An 18,274-nucleotide genomic window follows, 5' to 3' on the forward strand; every position below is an offset into this window, starting at 1 on the left:
AGGAGACAGCAGCAGTAATCTGCTGTCTGATCAGCCGCTTGACCTGCCCAGAAGTTAAAGATCTTATCTCTGATGTGTCCACACCCCAAGAAACAATGAGGGTAGGAAATTGCAAGAGAAAATTCCATTATAGAGGAGTACAGCAGGGTTCTCGGCTGCTGTAAAACACTCTGGGAAGTGAAAGGAAACTGATGTTCTTATCAGAAGCATCCAACACCTCTGAGACTGGGAGGTGCTACCACCTTCACAGAGCAGTCACATTGCTAAGCACACAGCGTAAGCTGGCACAAAGATGCCCCAAGGAAACTGGGGCATGAGCACTCCTGCAACAGCCACCATCCTGGGCAGCCCTTCCCAAACCTCAGCCCAGATCCCCAGGCTCTGCCACGTTCACCCACTCTCTTTCCACACCCCAAGGCAGCACACAGGCTCATACCCAGCTGCCCTCAACCATTCTCTTCCCTACACTGCTCCCTTTTGCCCTGAGATGGATCTTGTTGGCTTACCCGATTTCCACACCTCCCCGGACCAGCCTGGATGCCAGCTTCCCCCAGTCGTCCTTACTGGTACTGGGGGGCTCCAGCAATACCTGCATGGGGTAAAAGAAGCAGGCATTAGGACACACCGCTTTATCACCACCACCTGGGGTGGGACAGGTGGGACTGTGTGTGATGCTAAAAAGCTCCAGCCTCACTAACGAGCACTAACACTTCCCCCCCTGTGCTTACTGCCACCTGGTCACCACTTCTGCCCTTTCCTTCCCACCCCCAGAGCAGGGCACATGGCATCACTACAGCCCTGGTCCTGGGGGCTCTGGTTGTGACGGGATGCACGGAGCCCCGGCAGGTGCTGGTGGCTGCAGAGGGGCAGGGGAGATGTCCCCGTCTCTATCAGTCCTTGCTGATGAACACAGAGCATCCTTCCAGATTCCCTGTCCCCAACCTCGACAAGGATCTGGTGTTCCGGTTCAGAAAAGGTTGGAGGTGGGTGATGGCAGGATATATGGTCACTGTAGGACTCTGGGGTAGCAGAGGTGGCTTAAAACAGGAACGGCTCTGCTTTGTCAGCAGGCAGAACAGCACAGCTGTTGTCTTTCAGCCCACTTAGCAATGAATCTAAGTGACTCAACAGCTCCCATCCACTGCTCTGCCCCATCCCACACCATTGCAAACAAGTCTGCCTATCCAACAGAGCAGTGACAGTTTCATGCCATTCCCCTTCATATGTCCTGGATTTGCAATTTCTGCCTCTGAACGCCAGCCAGTGAAAATGAGGCAAGATGCCTGCCAGGATGAGCTGGGACCAGAAGGTGCTGCAGGGCCTGAACCCAGGCCATACTCATTTTCTGCAGAATTAATCCTGGGGAATGGATATGTGAGCACCAGGAGCAGGAGAGGAGATGAGAGTTCTGGTTATAAATCGCAGCAGGAAAAAAAAACAGGGGCTCAGGCTTTCCAGACAATCACTCGGTAGTAGATTAAGCATCAGACTGTAAATAAATATTTACCCTCTAGTTCCTGGTGTCTATAAATAGCCGTATCACACAAGTGCCAGTTGGTACTTTGAGATCGCTGGGGTGAGATTCGAGCAGGATCGGAGGATCCCCAGTCACGCAGCCCTGCACATACCTGGCTGCCCCTGCACAGCCTGCACGCAACGCCCTGCCCAGGCTCCGTGCCTCACTGCCTCTGCCCCTCCGTGCAAGGAAAGGTTAAACTTTAACAACAGATACATGGCCCTAATTAAAGAGAGCTGCTCCTGCAGTCCGCTTTGTCTCCTGCCCCAAAACCAGATCGAGCTCCTAATTAAATTACCAGAAAAAAAAATAATAAGGCCACAATATTATTGAAGTATTTGCCTTTGGCCATTCATATCGATTTGACCCTAAACCAGAATCCAAAATATGGTGGCAATCTAAATCTAGATCTGGTATTTGAGACAAGTGCCGTACCTCTAAAAATGGGTCAAACTCTGAACAACCCTGAGTTTTGTGAAAATAGAGGTTCTTCTGGATCATTTCCAGGGCATGAAATGAGAGTGGGCAGAAGCTGGGAAATCACACTTGTTTTTTATCATCTTAATTTTTTAAGTATAAATCCTTAGCTCCCAGGCAGTTTTCCTTCGTTTGGGATGCATTTGAAGATTCTCAGCCTCTGGCTACAATTCAGCACGCTGTCACTGTGATGGCAGGGACACAGTTCCTCCCAAGGGCTCGCTCACTTCCATTCATCCCAGGCATCGTTTCTATCGCCGATACCTGGGATTCCGCACGGGACCGGCCTGCACTGGCACAAACGAATTGGAGGAAACTGGCTTTGATCTCCCTGCTGAAGTGAGGACACACAGAGCCATAACATTCCACGACTGACAAGAACTGGCACGAGCACCTCCAACAGCAGTCATGCTTTGTGACAGTGCTACAAGAACTCGCAGCAAACTGTTTACTTATTTATTTATTTTTTATTTATTTTTTATTCTTTTCCCCATGCCGTGAATTGGCAGCCAGAGATCCGGATTCTTCTCCAGTTCGCTCCTTGATCCCAAATCTTCCCGACTTTCCCTGAATAACAGTGGTGAGGCTGACCAAAGGGAGGCCAGCCCTGGAGGCATGGCCACGGGCAGAGGTGCATCGGTTCCAGCAGCCGTGACAGTTGTGACGTGTGTGCAGCCAGGCTCTGCTCTGCTTTCCTGGCAGTCCCACGGGATCAAAGCTGGAGCTCTGGCAGAGTATTTTCACATCTGCATGCAATATACCGCCGAGACGTACCTTTATCATCATATGGCTGTGGGGAATACTGCAGTAATTCAAAGCCCTTGGATGGATATCTGTTGCAACAGGAGGAACCTCTTCTACTAAATCAGAAGGCCTGATTCAGCACAAAGCAAGAAATAAATGCAGCTTTTTACTTACACCAGTCACTGAAGGAGAGCAAACCACAACACTGCATTTACACAGGTCACTTTTCTAATTCAGAGCTCCCTCTTTCCTAAAATGCCCTCACATTTGCTTGAACCACGTCTCTGCCAGTCAATTTGTCCACTAGAATAGGCAAGGGAAGTACCCTGGCATTTACCATGTGCTGATTGTGCTCATCCGGGGGGATTTACGCCTGTGATTTCGGTGGGCTCGCTTACTTGCAGAACCTGGACCAAAGGTCAGAAATCTGAAAGGGGATGAAGTCTGGGTGGCTCAGATGACGCCGCCTTTGAGCAATGCAGCTACAGACAAGTACCACAAGTTGTTCCTAAGCCCTTTTTCCTTGCAATCTTCTTGCAGGAATTTCTCTACAGCTAAAAAACGACAACACAGGTAATGGCCTGTGCTTCCTGAAAAGCCAAAGCGATCCCACCACCAAGGCACCAGGCAACAGGGCTTTGCCAAGGCAGCAGGGCAGCTGCCTGAGAAGCAAGGAGCCATTTCCAGCATCCAGCACAAGAGGAAAAGGCAGACCCATAAAAAACAGCAAAATTCTGGCACCCTGCATCTTGCTCAGACAGGCTTTGAGCCTTTGCCTTTAAGCAGTCCCTAGAGTCTCACTTTGTTATCTGCAAGCAGCATCACTCCTGCGGCATCCCCACCTTTGCTGCTCCCTGATGCAGATATTTCTAGGGGAAATACAGCTGAACATCAGTCCCGGCTGAAACACCGTGCTCCGTCCCTCCTAGGCTTCACGGCTGGCACCATTGCTGCTGGGTGGAGAAGCCCACTCTGCTGCAGAGGCTGATGCTGCTGTCCTGATGTGAGGGACATCACCCCAGGGGAAAGGCACCCCAGGAAGAAACCCCCCCAACTGCTCAGGAACCCACCAGGGAAGGGCCTCGGGAAGCCTGCCTGCATTTCTCCCATCATTTTCTGGCGAAGGTGCTCCGTGAGGCAATATTCTCTTCGCTCACACAGCCCTGCATCTGGGGAAAAACAGAAAGAGGCAGGATTGCAAGGACTCGTGAACAGAAACCAAATGGAGGTCCGATATGACAATAGTACCAAAATTAGTGCTGTTTAACTCAAGAAAAGGATGAAAAAAGTGGAAAAAAAATAAGTCTTATCTTTCAAATGTTATGGTTTCTCTTCCTTAATTAAAACCTTCGTTTTCTGCAGAATCTTTCCCCATATTTTCCTTTTGCTGTGAATTCCCTCTGGTCCTTGCGTTCTTTCACCTTTTCACTTTCTATTTCTGCAAAGGCCGAAGAAACTCAGCAGACAAAAAATAGTTTTTCTCCTAAAAAAAACTTCTCAAAGCATTGTTTTGGTGTATTTTGACAGTTTCATAATTCTCAGCAAAAATATTTTGGCCGAAAAGAAGCAATCACTGGAGTTTTCCCTGCTGGTGCAAATGGCATTTCTATTAAAAGAAAAACTAAAATACTTTGATATAAATTTCTCAGTCAATTGAATCTTGGCCTTAACTGGAAAAAAAAAAAAAGTCAATAAATGCAGATTTAGAGATAATGTTACTTCCCAGGTCTCGTGGAAGCCTTGAATTAATAAATTAGGGTAGAAAATGGCTTCTACGGAAAATCCAAGACAGCTGTTGCCCTTCCTCCTCATCCATAATCACCAGCAATAAAAAACTTGGGGGCTGACTTATGCCCTCCTTCCCTAATGCACCCAGTAAGTATTGCGTGCAGGTTTTGTGTTTATGGAGCCCTGGGCGAGCCGAGGGTTTGCCGAGTCCTCAGACCTGGCAGGGCCCTGGCGAGGGACCCCGAGCTCCTCTCGCAGCCAGCTCAGCAGCGCTGCGTTAGCAGGAGCCAGAGGAATGTCACGAGCCACAGCCAGGAGGCTTCGTTGGCCAGGCTGAGTGCAGGGAGGGGATATTTTCTCCTGCCCTAGGAATAAATAAAGGCACACAGTCTCCTGGAGTTCATCGCTCAATGCCTGCTGGTGGTGCGTGTTTTACTTTCCCCGAAATATCCGAGAGCTTTCCTTTCCAGTTGCAGAAAACACATCTCAGGGGCTGAAGGTTATCGGCTGCTTTTCCAAGAGCCCAGGAAGGTAAGAGCTGCCCCTCTTTATGGCTTTCCTCTGGAAGTACCAACAGGAAAATCCTCTCCCCCTATTTTTCATAAATGGTGAATACTGTGCCCTTACTACGAAGCCTTGGCTAGCTTCAAGTGTGCACCAGTGTAATTCAGGGCATAACAGCACAGGAAAGTGAACTTGATTTAAGTGAGAGCATCACTTGAAACTGCAATAGCTTTTCTCAATCAACTCTGCGTGTAGGAAAGACCTTGAAACGCATGTTAAAGTGCTATATTAAGGCATTATTATAAAACCCTCTGCGAACACCATTATTTTGGCTCACTTTAAACTCGATACCCTTGGTCTGACATTAATCCAAGGGCTGAGATCATGACTTCACAAGACAGCAGAACGCGGCTGAGTTGTGATAACTCCTCACCCCCTGCCATACACCTCCCTGCCAGTGACTCTGTACCATTCCTGCTATTTTTTTTCTGAGACAAGGGCTGAGTCCTGGGATACAAGCAGCCAGCCCTCCATGCGGCCCATGGGTAGCACCTGCAGAGCACCAGGAGCATCCTACCAGGCACCGGGGCAGCACCGGGGGTGATCGTGGCACAGTGGGGTCAGGGGGACCAGAGCTGTGTCTTCTCGCTGATTTGACTCCTGCAGGTCAAAATTAGTGCCGCCAAGCACCCTGGTAAAGCAGGTATTACCGGTCATGGTAAGTGAAGGCGAAATATTTTATGTCACATTAACGCCGGGCTAGGTCTGTGCACGTGGTTAATTAAAGAGGCTCAGCTCTTGAGAGTGGTAATTTGTGAAGTGTATAGCTTAATTGCTTGCAATCATCTGCCTGTCCCCACACTAAGCTACTCCTGAAGCGAAAGAAGGGGCTGAGCTGTGTCCGTTACAATTTATTTGGCTCCCGCGGGGTAACTTCTGCGTGCAGATAAGGCTGCACCATTCCCCTTAGGGTTATCACATGCTCCATACACCAGCCTTCACCAGCACCGTTACTGACAAATAAACAACACTACGAGAGGCCCCAAAGTTCAAAACTTACCTGGAAGCTCAGTCTGGCCTTTTGGTTATGGCTGGCCCCAAACAGAGCCCCGCGGGATGCAGAGTCCCGTGCACGACGGCGTGCTGGGCGAGCACTGGAGCTGCAGCCACGGCTGTGCCCGCTCCTTCCTGCAGGCAGGGAGCAAACACAGGCTGAGCCCTAGGAAATAAAGGCGGTTTTCCTGCTGTTCGTCTCAGGACAGAGCTACTCCTGTGATTAGCTATAATCAGCCAGGACAGAGAAAGGACTTTGTGTCTGACAGAGGGGCCAGTGCCACTGTGCCTCCAGATACAGCCCAGGCTGTATGCAGTGGTGTCCCACAAGCGATACAGAAAACTGTACTTTATTCCTAAGAAAGATCAGTTTTAAAATTCCCTCTAGTGGAGAAAAAGTGGAAATTCAAACTGCAAGGCTCTGCTAGCCAGGCAATCCACGCCCAAGTTCCCAGTGGCTTGTAGGTCTTGTGCTGCACAGCCCAAGGGGAAAAGGAACAAAAACTGACTGGCTGAAAACTCGTAAATCATCCCATATTATCTCGGATTGTTAACTTAACAGAGCAATATTTTTTAAGGACAATTTTTTTTTCCATTAGAAAACTATTTTTATTTTTATTTTTGGAACAAAACGACATGTGAACCTGAAAAATGAAGTATTTTATTTTGCAGTGCCAAGGCTGGCAGGTTTGAGTTTTTCAGTTGCGTGGTGACTGTCACAAGTGTTCCCCCCCCGGCCACCGCTGTGTCCTCTGCGGCAGCTCTGCGAGCGCACTGTCTGAGCAGTGGTAGACAAAACAGGCCGACTTTATTGCCGATGTAAATCAGAGAAGCTCTGCTGGCTTCGTGGAGCACTGCAGATTTATGCCAGGAGCTGACCTGGCATCTCTATTTTCAAAACTAGGGCAGATTGAAATATGCTGTTTTTCAATAATATATTCAGGTTAACAGGGCTTTTATATTTGAGCAATTAATCTTGCATAGACCGAAAACCTCTTGGGACAACGTGCGAAGGTTGCTAAGAAGAGGAAAACAAACACAGTTGTGTAACTCAGCTCTCCCAGGTCTCTTCTTTCATGAAAACATATTGCAGTGATACAACAGTGACCTAAAATCCACTAATAATGTTACTTTAATATACAGATGCACATCAAGATACAATATAGAACTGATTTTACTAAGAGGTAATATTACCTCATCTTGTCTTACTGTAAAATGAATCAAAAGCAGAAATATTGAGACATAAATCTGTGGTAACAAAGGGAAAACAGTATTGTGCTAGAGAAAGTCCTTCTGGTTTATTGCAAGACTCTTCTGTTCCGTAGCATGTGCACACACGTGTCGGTGTGCCTGCACGTGTGCCCGTGCCGTATCTGAAATCGGTCTGGGGCTCACCAAAGGCTCTCCCTGACCTGATCCTTGTCTTTCACCACTCCTTCTCGCTGTCTCTTCTGTGCATCCACCAGCAGCCCTACGACCATCTGCCAGCATCTTCAGCTCATAAACACCGTAACAGATGCTATTCAGAAGTCCAGGCGTGTGAGGTATGCCCTATCTTTGTGTTTCGGAAACAGACACCTGGCCAGGCAATGCCACCTCGTCTGCTACGATCCAGCCCACCGTGATCCACTTTGGGCAGATCTGTTACATATCCCATTTTTCCAGGTACCTCCATGTCTTTTCTTACCCCTTTCTTTGCTCCGAAGCCCAAGTAAGACTGATATATGAATTACAGACTATTTTTTTTCCCTTTTTGCATTTCCTCTTCTCCTGGAGTATCACCCCCAACCTCACAGGTTTACCAAAATCCTTGTGATTTGACCCCCCAGTTCTTAATTCTTGCAGCCTCTAAAATAACTCGGGAATTCAACCGTTACATGCCGAGCAGCTAAGTAATCAAGTTCTGTGCTCAAGCCCGGGAAAGGAAATGCTACCAGCTAAAACCTGTCGAATCGCTGGCTCTGTGACAAGGCCGCCGAGGCGTCCCGAAGGCAGCACCCACCAGCACCCTGCGGGCCGGCTGCTTCGGAGCCCAGGCAGCGGTGAAGTGGCCGCGCGCGGTGCAAAGCGCTCCGTCGCAGAGCGCAGCCGCCTCGGTGCATGTCAGGAGCTCCCAAACACAAATAGCAACAGGCTCTGAAGGGATGTGCAGGTGGCTACTGCTTGATTAATGTGCGTGGCATCTGTTATTTCAAAGGGGCAATTACAATATATAAACATGCCACCTCCGTAGCACTGTATTGATTTGTGCTGGCTGAAAAGCTTTGCGGTTATTTTTTTCCTTTCTCCTCCCACAAAAAATAATTTTCTTCTGAGCCCCATAAAAGAGAAGATCTCGTTGGTTCTGTGTCATAACAGTACTAGCATTCTGCTAAGAACCAGCCATCCTGCATCCGGCCATGAAATTCAGGTAATGACCCATAACCGAAGTAAATTAGTGTTTAATTCCCCGGCCCTCGCAGACAGCTTACTAATGGAAATTGATTTCTAGCTTTTTTCATTTTCATTTAGCATGCTCGTGTAATGTCTTTATTTTAGATTCAAGTGCTTCCCAGCGATTTTTAGCCCAAAGGCAGGTGGACAGGCGACCACGGAAAGCATCTGGTTCACCAGCAATACGTCGAACATTCCCCAGGGACAGCAGAGACGCCCTTGCAGGCACAGTGGGCTCCTTCTGCCCTGCGCTCACACCCCTGGACGTAGGCACGCTCTGGGCCAGATCCTCAGGTGGAGTAAATCAGTATAGCTCATGCCCCTGCACAGAATTCTTACTGTTATGGACTGGATCCCTTACCCAAAGCTCTTGTACAATTACCACGCTCTTGCATGACGTGCTTTATACGTTTGTGTGGGCAATGCACTCCCAGCCAGACCAAAGGGTGCTGCTCTGTCCCATAAAGTCACCCTCTGTCCTACAGGCACGATGCTCATCCTCAAACCAAGCCCAGCGCCTCGCGTGTGGCATTGCTGTAGTGTTCGCACCCAGAAGCCAGGCTTGCCCCCCACACAGCTGCTCACCCACCACTGAGGATCCCCGTAACTCTTGCTGAATTTGGGCTCCGTGGTGTAATCTGACACAGCCACCAACGCACACGCATACACACCCTTTTTTCTGCTGTTTAGGTAAAACTCAGCTGACGCTCCCTTCATTGTATAGAAGCACCAGCACTACGGACAGAAGCTGGCCTTGGATGTCCAGCCCTTTTCCTTTGCGAGGGAGAGAAAGGCGGTAAGAGACGGTAAGGGTTTTTTTACAGCTCAAACTCCATAAATTACACCAGCTGTGAGGCAAAACAAGCTATAAAAACGCTATGTTGTATGCAGCCTTCAGGTACTTCTGCAGCCTCCCAGCTTCAAAAGAATTGGGAAGGGGTGAAAATCTGCTTTTCCCAGTTTGCTATTCTGAAGTACCATGGAAGAACCGAAACTCAGCTGCTGCTGTTTTACACTTTAAAAGCAGGACTAACAGCTATTATTTCTCTCGGTGTCTGGTTGATTTTCTGGTCCCACAGACACTTTAATAGTGCTATAAATTGTCTGGTAAGGGAATTGTTAGTTAGAGATAGTGTCTGGCGTATTTGTTCCTTATTGATGTATAAACTGGCTTGTGTGTGTGTTTCTGAAGGCGAACGCTTTGTAGCAGGATGATAATAATAACAATTAGCATAGGCTATAGCAAAGTGTTAATTGTGAATTAGAACCCCAAACAGAGAAGCACGTGCAGATCAGTCCTCTCCTTGTGCTCCCTGCTCCTCTGACTGGTGTTCAGAGCGCGAGGGATGTTTCTCAGGGTGAGGGAATTTTCTGTGCCTCCTTCTCTCTTCTTGCATTGCAAAAACCGAATCTTTCCTGACTGTATTTGTTCAGGTGCTTTATGTGCTGATGCACTAAACTTCTATGCTCCTGGAGAATCCTGTGTGTTATTCCTGATGAATGCTAATTTGGCTTTAATTCCTTCATGGATCAAAAGGGAAGGCAAATACAGAGACAGAGGGAGGAAGGACACAAGACTGTTAGGTTCATAGCCTTATTGAGGATAATGACAGGGGAATGAAATGCTAGATGTTACCAGAGCTGTTTTGTGCAGAAGCGTAATGTAATTATTAAAATAAATTTCTGTTCCTTCTTTTTATGCAATGTGGCTGTGGTTAGACTGTGAGCAAATTAAGAAACTTCTCCTGTGCCTCAGTTTACCTGTTTACAGAGGTAAGAATCCACCTCTGCCTGCTGGAACTGTAGGGAGGATTAAACAAGGTTCACTGAGCACTTAAAATCTGCTGTAAGGACATTGTCTTGTTATAGACCTCATTTAAAATACAAAGCCACGGTGACAAATGAGATGAAGTCAGAACGGACTGGGTTTTCTGGGCATGATCCGTCTGGGTTTTCATATTCAGAAGAGCATGCAGAGGAGAGATAACAGCTCTACTGAGATGCGTAGCCTCCGTGAACGTACATTGAAGTTTGTACGCTGTCTGACTTAGGCATTCAGAGGAGGAATGATAAAAGTAACCGCAGTCTTGTCTTCTAAGAATATAACCACCTTAGGTGAACCGTGCCACATACAGATTGTAAGAACCCAGGAAATAAATAACGGTGGGGTGAGGGGCCTTTGGTTAGTAGATCAAGGGGAGAATGTAACCATGACAGAAATAATTATCCCTACTTCCCAAATTGGGCAGAGAGAAGTCAGTAGCAGAGCTGAATACAATATTAAATACTTATCTTAGCCACTAAAGTGGAACATAGGCAATTAGAGAAAAAGCTTGGAAGATCAAAGTAGGAAAAAATATCCCTTCAAAGTGATAATCAGTTATTGTTTTTAACCTACAATAGGCAAAAGACTACTTCAAGCTGCCAAGGAAGGATGTGGGCTTATACTGTTGGTTTTACTGTCCTGCCTCACGTTGGAGGTTTCCTTGGCTGGTTCTTCAATCGGAAGGAAATACCTGTTTGGTATGAGAAGCTGAAAAAGCCTTCGTGGTGTCCATCCCGCAAAGTATTTCCTCTTGCTTGGACAGTCCTGTACACTGGCATGGGGTAAGTTCTGCCTACCACTCCCCATCTCGTCCTGCTGTCGTCAGTCATTTCAAACTCTCGTTCGCTTTTGAGAGACCCGTTTTCTCTGAATCAGCAGGGCACGTCAGGTATGCTTACTCCCAGCTGACGAAGTACAGCCTGAGCCACCTCCTGAGTTGAGTTGCTCAGGTTCGTGCTGCTGGCTGTGCTTTTGGCCAGGGACACAGCCCACGCCTAGCATTGTGACAGGTTACTCAGAACAGCCACTGCCCTGGGGAAATCATACGAGCCACACTGGTATGGCACAGATGATGGGTCTGAGAGCAGGGAGGGCATGGAAGCATCTGTCATGCGAATGTGACAAATCCCTGCTGCGGGACAATCTTCCCTGAGAAGAGCTCGTCTACATCGTGGGCTCACTCGCTTCAGGACAGCAAAACACTAATGTTTCTCTCTTCACAGCTATGCCTCCTACCTGATATGGAATGACCTGGGCGGCTGCAGCAGCAAAGCTGTCGTCCCCCTCGGCCTCTACGGGGCTCAGCTGGCCTTGAACTGGGCTTGGCCGCCCTTCTTCTTTGGTGCACGCAACCTGAAGATGGTAATGTACCTGGCCATCCGTTCTGCTGCTGGAGGCTTGTTTGCTGGTGTCTCTGCCACGGTTTTGTAGCTTGTGTAGAGGATTTCTACCTAGCATTACGCAGCTGTAAAGAGGGAGACAAGAAGAGCTTTTACTCTGATATAATTCATGCTGCACCTGGTTGTAGACAATGGTATCAGTCCCTTCCACTCCTTGCCCTGTCTTGTCATTCAGATAGCCAGCCCTACCAGAGCAGGGCGGGAGATCCAAAAGTCAATAGCCCAGCTGCTGCATCTCCTAGTTAAGGACTTGGGGTGAGAGATAAGTCCTCCCCACAGTCACACCCTGCCCCAGCAAGCAGCTAAGTCAGCATCTCTGTGGGGGCAGACTGGCTGTGAGCTGCTTACTGAGCAATTATTTTAATAATTGAGCTTATTGATACAACGCAAGGTGCATAGCAGAGCCTGTTAGGGGGATATGCACGAAGCTTAGACGTGGCATGGCAGAGCTGGACATGTGCTATATTCAAGAAGCATTTATCTCAGGTGCCGAGGCCTGGAGATCACGGAGTGGGATGTATGTTTCCATCTGAACTTTGCCATTCTCTGTGTTAAAGGTACATTTAGAAAGTTTAAGTGATAGTAACCATCGGTACTGACATAAGCACGTTTCTGATCTGTCTGCATAGGCATTATCAGCAGAAGGGGCCAGTGATCATCACAAACAGTGTATTCGTCTGTGGAGCTTGATAGCAAAAAATTAACATTGGTCTTTGCTCCTGGTGTGATGCGTTCAGGTCTCACTCATTTGAGTCCAGGCTTTAGGATCAGCGTAGGTGACTTCTCAGTGTTAAATCTCCCTGACTCCTATTCCTTCTCAGCGCCTTTAGTAGGAGTGTTCATAATCTTGTTGTATGTTCCCATGAGTGAGCATCACACTAATTTTCTTCTTTCTGCTCCCCAGGCACTGATTGACATCCTGTGCTTAGACAGCCTGGCGATAGGCATGATGTGCTCCTGGTACCGCATCAACAAGGTAGCGACGCTGCTGATGGTGCCTTACCTGGGCTGGCTGGCCATGGCGACTTGTCTCACCATCCGCATCTGGAAGGACAACCCTGAGCAAAAACCAGGAAAGAGCGAATAAGAGCAGGACAGAAATGAAGGCATTTTGTGAAACCAAACTATGCTGATGTGAACGAAGATCTAATAATTTGGGGCATTCGTTCCGGGACAGGCAGAACATGCCTCCTCCTCCCACCTTCACCATGGTTGTGTAAAACAAAGGTTTGCACCAAACACCTGTGTGCTCCTGTAAAATTACCACGTGTCTTTGAGAACTTTTTTCCCACCGCTGTTGAGGTTTTGGGGCTACAGCTCTATGATGACCATGATTCTATCAGGTCAAATTCCATTAGCCAAATTAGCATCTCATGATACCAGGGAAATTCAGAGCAGCAGTCCTGGACATCCTTCTGCACCGCTACCGTTCCCCCAGAGAGCAGAACTTGTTCACACATGCGGGTAAATCCTATCTCCTCTTCTGGACCAAACAAAAATGCCCTTCACTGATGCACACCAATTTTAAAGGACTTGATTTTTTGCTATTCTTGCTGTTGCTTCGTTTTCATGTATCACCTGGTTTGTGCTCTATACCATTAGCTTTTTTTCAGTCAGATACTGAGCAAGCAGTAATCTGTATTGCTCTGCTAGTGAAAGGGGACTTGGTACTTTGACTTCTATTTGTGGAGCATTGCACTTGTTGAGTTTCACCCTCCAAGATAAAGCAGCAATGATTAGAATGTAAATGCTTGTCCTGGAGGAAATCTCCTCCACCTTTGTGCACTATTCCTTACCAGAAAAGAAAGACTAATACGAGTGCCTCTGGGGGGGAACACCTTAAAAAGTTTGTTTTCTTAAGTACAGAAACACAAGAGCTTTTTTAAAATTCAAGAACTTGCTCACACTGCCCCGAAGGTTGTAATTATAAGACTAGCAAAAAGTCTCATGCCCAGGCTGTAGGAGGCAGTACACGTACCCCATCCCAGTCTTTCCACTCCTGAATATTATTCATCAGGAAAGGTTAAAATACAAGCATTTCTAGAGAAATCGGACCAAGTCATGAAACAGAATCAGATATGAAACGTGAATGGACTAGCCCTTGTCTATCCTTTATTCTGGCCCTTGCATTTGGGAGATCTGAACCTTAGATGTTGCCGTCTAAGAAAATATTTACTAATATTTTTTTTAATCAACAGAAGCAATTTATGTGAACAAAAGTAGTAACTGAATCCTCTTTCTGGCAGCTGACTAGATTAAGGTGCATGGGTTTACTTGCAAGGGTTTGGGGGTAGGGAGGCTTAGCTGGGGATGTAAAAAATTGTATTTGCTTTCAATAAAACCAAGCCACTTTTTTTGGGAAAATAAATAAATCCAAGTTACTCTTGTTTTACTGCTTTGGCACTAGTTTTGCAAAAGGGACTCAAAAAATTCAAGGGAATCCGTCTGGAGTCCGTGGGCTGTGCTCATGAACCAAAGAGAACGGGATAAGCAGCAGGGTTCTGCAGGGCTCCAGCGGCCAGGCTCACTCCTGAGTGTGTTTTAGGAGCAAACCAGGGGTGGGTTTGGAGCCTAAAGGTCCCAAAAGTGCCTTCAGCTGGGGTCCTGCACAGCAGAGACATTCTCACGTGGGGCTGCATCCCTGTAATGGGCTCTTCCATTATATTTCACCCACACATTCAAGGTAAGGAACCTAATTCTCTCTGGCCCCTTTAAACAGCAGCAGCTCTGGGTTTGGGGTCCTTCCCGAGTCATGTCAAGCCTGATTTTCGGAGATGCTGAATGTTCCCGTGTCCAATTGCTGTAAATGGAATAGCTAGGTGCTCAGCATGACTGAAAGCTAAGCCCAAGAGAAACAAATACCAGCAGCTGAGTGCAGATGAAATTTGTGGTGCTGTTTTAAATTTGGCCATATATCTTGTTCTGTCATTTTGATCCCATCCATTATTTTTCCCTTCTAGCTAAAGGACACCTTTATTCAGGACTGCTGCTGCAAGAATATTGCTGTAATCTCCCGAGTAAAAGCTGCATAAGAACAGGCCATTGAATAGATGTGACTGTAAGCAGTAGGACTATAAAGCAGTGAGCACTGCAAGCAGCACCAGGAAAATCATAAGCCACTTTCTTAAACTTAAAAAAAATATTTAAAAAATCTTACATATTTCAGGGTTTTATATAACCATGTGTTACCACTCATCTTATTTACAGTGTTGCCATGTCTGTGTCTTCCAGAAAGCCACATGCCAAAGGACAGGAAGACATGAATTATTGCTTCCTAAAAAGAAACTAGTATCTGGCCTGGAGATTCAATTCAGTGGAGTTAAGAATGATTTAGGGCAGCTGAACACCATCATGCCTATCCTTTCCTAGTTAGCACGGGAAAGCCATGAGGAACAGAGATGAGCAGAGCCATCTAGTGAAGCCAGGAGGAATAAGGCAGGTCTTTGCAGTCTTCTCCGCATTTGAAAAGGGGAAGAGTATTATTTAAATCACACGTAAGTTGGTAATTGACTTCCGACCTGGTTCAAACTTGCAATGTTCTGATAACGTTCCCAAATTAAATATATGGATGGATATTTGAACAGCGTTCAGAATTACTCCTCTTTTCCCCTCTTCCTATTCTTTTTCCTGCAGGTAAAGTAAAATCTTGAATTAAAAACAATAGATCTTTATTAACTTTTCATGTTTATCTTCTCCTTTTTCCCAGTTGGTGTGACTAGCTGACTTCTTGTCTTTATTTCAGTTCTTCTTCCTTCCAGTCCACCTGAAAGCACACTAATAGTTTCCCGCTTGCATTTTTTTGCAGACAGCAAAAATAGCAAGTGTTCCTATGTGTAATACACATAAGAGCTAGCCATCAATTGACAAGGTTAAATTCAGCAAAGCACCCTCTTGTATTAATATTTAAAGCACCATTTGACGTATCTGCAATTTAAGCAGCTATACTGAAACCCTTTGCATAAAAATGGTTAATGATGTTCCAAAGTCAGCCATCTAGAAAATTTCTTATTTATATTGTGCAGTGCAGAGCAGACCCAGTCCCTGCCCTTGTGGGTTTCAGGGGCCCTGGTTTCGTGTCAGTGCCACCTAATGGGGCTTGTGCTGATTTTTCCCCATGAAAGCCCAGAGAGAGCAAGGAGAAGTTTTGCTTATGCCACCGTAAAGCAGGCGGCTGGCAGGCTGGATCCGTATCACCTTAGCAGGCACGCAAGGTGTTTGTCCAGCCCCCCTAAATTAGCTTTGGGAATGGATACCATATCCCGCCCCAGTGTCAGGGAACATTCATAACCCACGGCAGGACATGTCGTGGTCTACATGGTTCAGGCGGTGACTCAGACAAAGGCCGTGCATTCATGGCAGTTTTCACAGGGTCGTGGCATTTATACAAGAGCCACCTCTCAGATCACCATGTCTAATGATGATCCCCCTCTTCAGGCTTCAGCCAGTCTTTCCAGAAAGCTGTATTTGATATTAAACTGACTGTACACTTGATCTTAGCCCAAAAGGCACATCCCCTGCTTGCTGGATACACGGTATTTGCGCATAAAACAAAATCTTTCTGCCTTTCAGCCCAGCCTCTTTCCCTAACCCTTGTCTCATTCAATAATTTACCAGCTGTTCCAGGAAATACTCCGGCTTCGGTAGTAAGGAACTTTAATTGACTTGCTGGTGTTTGCAGCTACGTTAAAATATAGTCAAGTGCTGGAGAGGCTGTGCTGCTGTGTGTGTGTAAACATTAAAGAGCTGGCTCGTTGGCACTGGCTGGTGCTCAGCACCAGCTCCTGGGGCTTTGAGCACCTGCAGCATGGCTGGGGCTGACCTTCCTCTTGAACTGCTCCCAGGAAAACCGCAGCAGACTCCCAGCAGGAAGGAGGATGTGCCGCTTGGAGCTGCCATTACCTTCCAGTTGGACTTTGAATTAATCGGACAGCCAGCGGTGCCTGCCAGCGAGGCAGACTCCTCCCCAGCCCCGCAGTCGTGTCGTAATGGGTGTGCGAGTGGTGGGGATCACAGGCCAAGGACGCCCAGGCCTTCCACTGCGAAGATAAGGAAGGCAAGGAGGCGAGAGCATCGCTTATCTCTGCCTGCGTCGTGGCTCGTTTCAGCCCGGGTGTAGTTCCCTTCACAGGGAACTCGTGTCCTGTACAGAGGGACGTGGGCCCTGGCTGGGCTGGGCTGAAACCTGCGGGATTCTGCAGCAGCTGACACCAGTGTTCCCCTACCCCTTCCCCTAAACCCTGGCAGTACCGTCCTGCAGTGCAGTGAAAGGGACAGGTGAGGGCCTCCAGGGGCTGAGGGAAGCAAAGCTGCCTCTGCACATCACTGTCAGAGTGTTTATTTATTTATCACGTAACGGTAGTTACAGCCGGAAAAAGCGAGAGGGGGATTGCTGCCAGACAATGTATCTAGGGAGATGTTTTGTTACTGCCACCAGCTGTCCCTTTGGAATAGAGAGCACTTCTGAGCCATGACTCATACAGCCAGTGTCTTATTTCACTCTCCCATTTAGCCAAAAATGTTCCTTCAGCCCAAGAATGCAATAAAAGCTTCCTTTTCCTGGCAAGGACTTTCACAGCCAGGTGATCAGCAAAGGAGAGGAGGCATTTTAACTTCAGGAAAGGAACTTCTGCTGTAATTAGAGGACCAGCAGATAACCTGCCTGAGAGGTCAAGGGAATACTCCTTTAAGACAAGAAAAAGTCATCAGATTATTTCAAGATACTGTAAAGTCAGTGGAAAAACTCGTCTGGACTTGGACAGATGCACAATCAGATCTTAACATGCAAGGCAGCAGCAAAGCCAGAATCCAATCTCCCAGAAGAGGCTGACACCTCAGCCTTCCCTTGCTAGCAGTCCCCTCTGCTGGCAGCTTTCCCACTGCAGACAGCTCTTCAAGTCTTACTGCGGATTTGGTGACTTTGAGGTCTACTCCTTTCCACGACTCCATCTAGCTCTGATCGGGCGTTCTGGCCTCGATGTCCCAAAAGAGTAAAGCCAGAACTTTTAAAATACCGGGGGGGACAGACTGCCAGATGCTGCAGGACACATCTGCCACAGGACGGAGAATGGGCTTGGGCAGGAAACCACGGCTTGGGTTTGTGGCCCTGAGAGGGAAGCAGCTGAATGGCCGATCTTGTGTCTGCAGTGCGGGGCTGTGGTCCCTCTGTTGGAGGTTTCCCCAGACACGAAGTGCAGCTGCTGAAAGGGATTTGTTTAAGTGGGAAGAGTTCTCACCTACCGGCTGCATCCAGCTGCTAGGCTGCAGGGCACTGCTGGAGACGAGCAGGATTTAGCCCTTGCTGCAGAGGAGTGAATGAGGAGAGGCAGTGGGCTGATTCTCGCCGTGTGAGACCTGACACGTGCAGATCTCGTGTACCTCTTCCGTGATCGAACAGCGATTGCACTGAGCAGGGCTCTCAGAGCAACACAGAATTCATAGGCAACTAAATAAACCATGATATCAATGAGGAGAGGGGCGGTGTGGAAGGAAGCCTGGGTAAAAATGCTGGTTGGAAGCACGACGATTTTAGTTACCCTAAGTGCCACGGGGAGATCCTGGCGTGAGGGTAGCTGCGTCCCTGCCCCAGCTCCTTCT

General features: G+C 47.6%; 1 protein-coding gene across 1 annotated transcript; it reads left to right on the forward strand.

Annotated features, from left to right (window-relative positions):
* The first annotated feature begins 512 nt into the window (after positions 1 to 512).
* Positions 513 to 14,069, forward strand: LOC310886947 (translocator protein-like). Its single transcript, XM_083812238.1, has 7 exons — positions 513 to 7,206; positions 7,597 to 8,432; positions 8,561 to 8,749; positions 9,180 to 9,251; positions 10,859 to 11,062; positions 11,504 to 11,642; positions 12,585 to 14,069. Exons 2-7 carry the CDS (start codon positions 8,422 to 8,424, stop codon positions 12,765 to 12,767), a joined length of 798 nt encoding a protein of 265 aa, XP_083668364.1. The 5' UTR covers positions 513 to 7,206; positions 7,597 to 8,421; the 3' UTR covers positions 12,768 to 14,069.
* Positions 14,070 to 18,274: the final 4,205 nt, after the last annotated feature.

The sequence above is a fragment of the Anser anser genome (assembly GCF_964211835.1).
Source record: "Anser anser genome assembly, chromosome: 27".
Classification (NCBI taxonomy): domain Eukaryota; kingdom Metazoa; phylum Chordata; class Aves; order Anseriformes; family Anatidae; genus Anser; species Anser anser.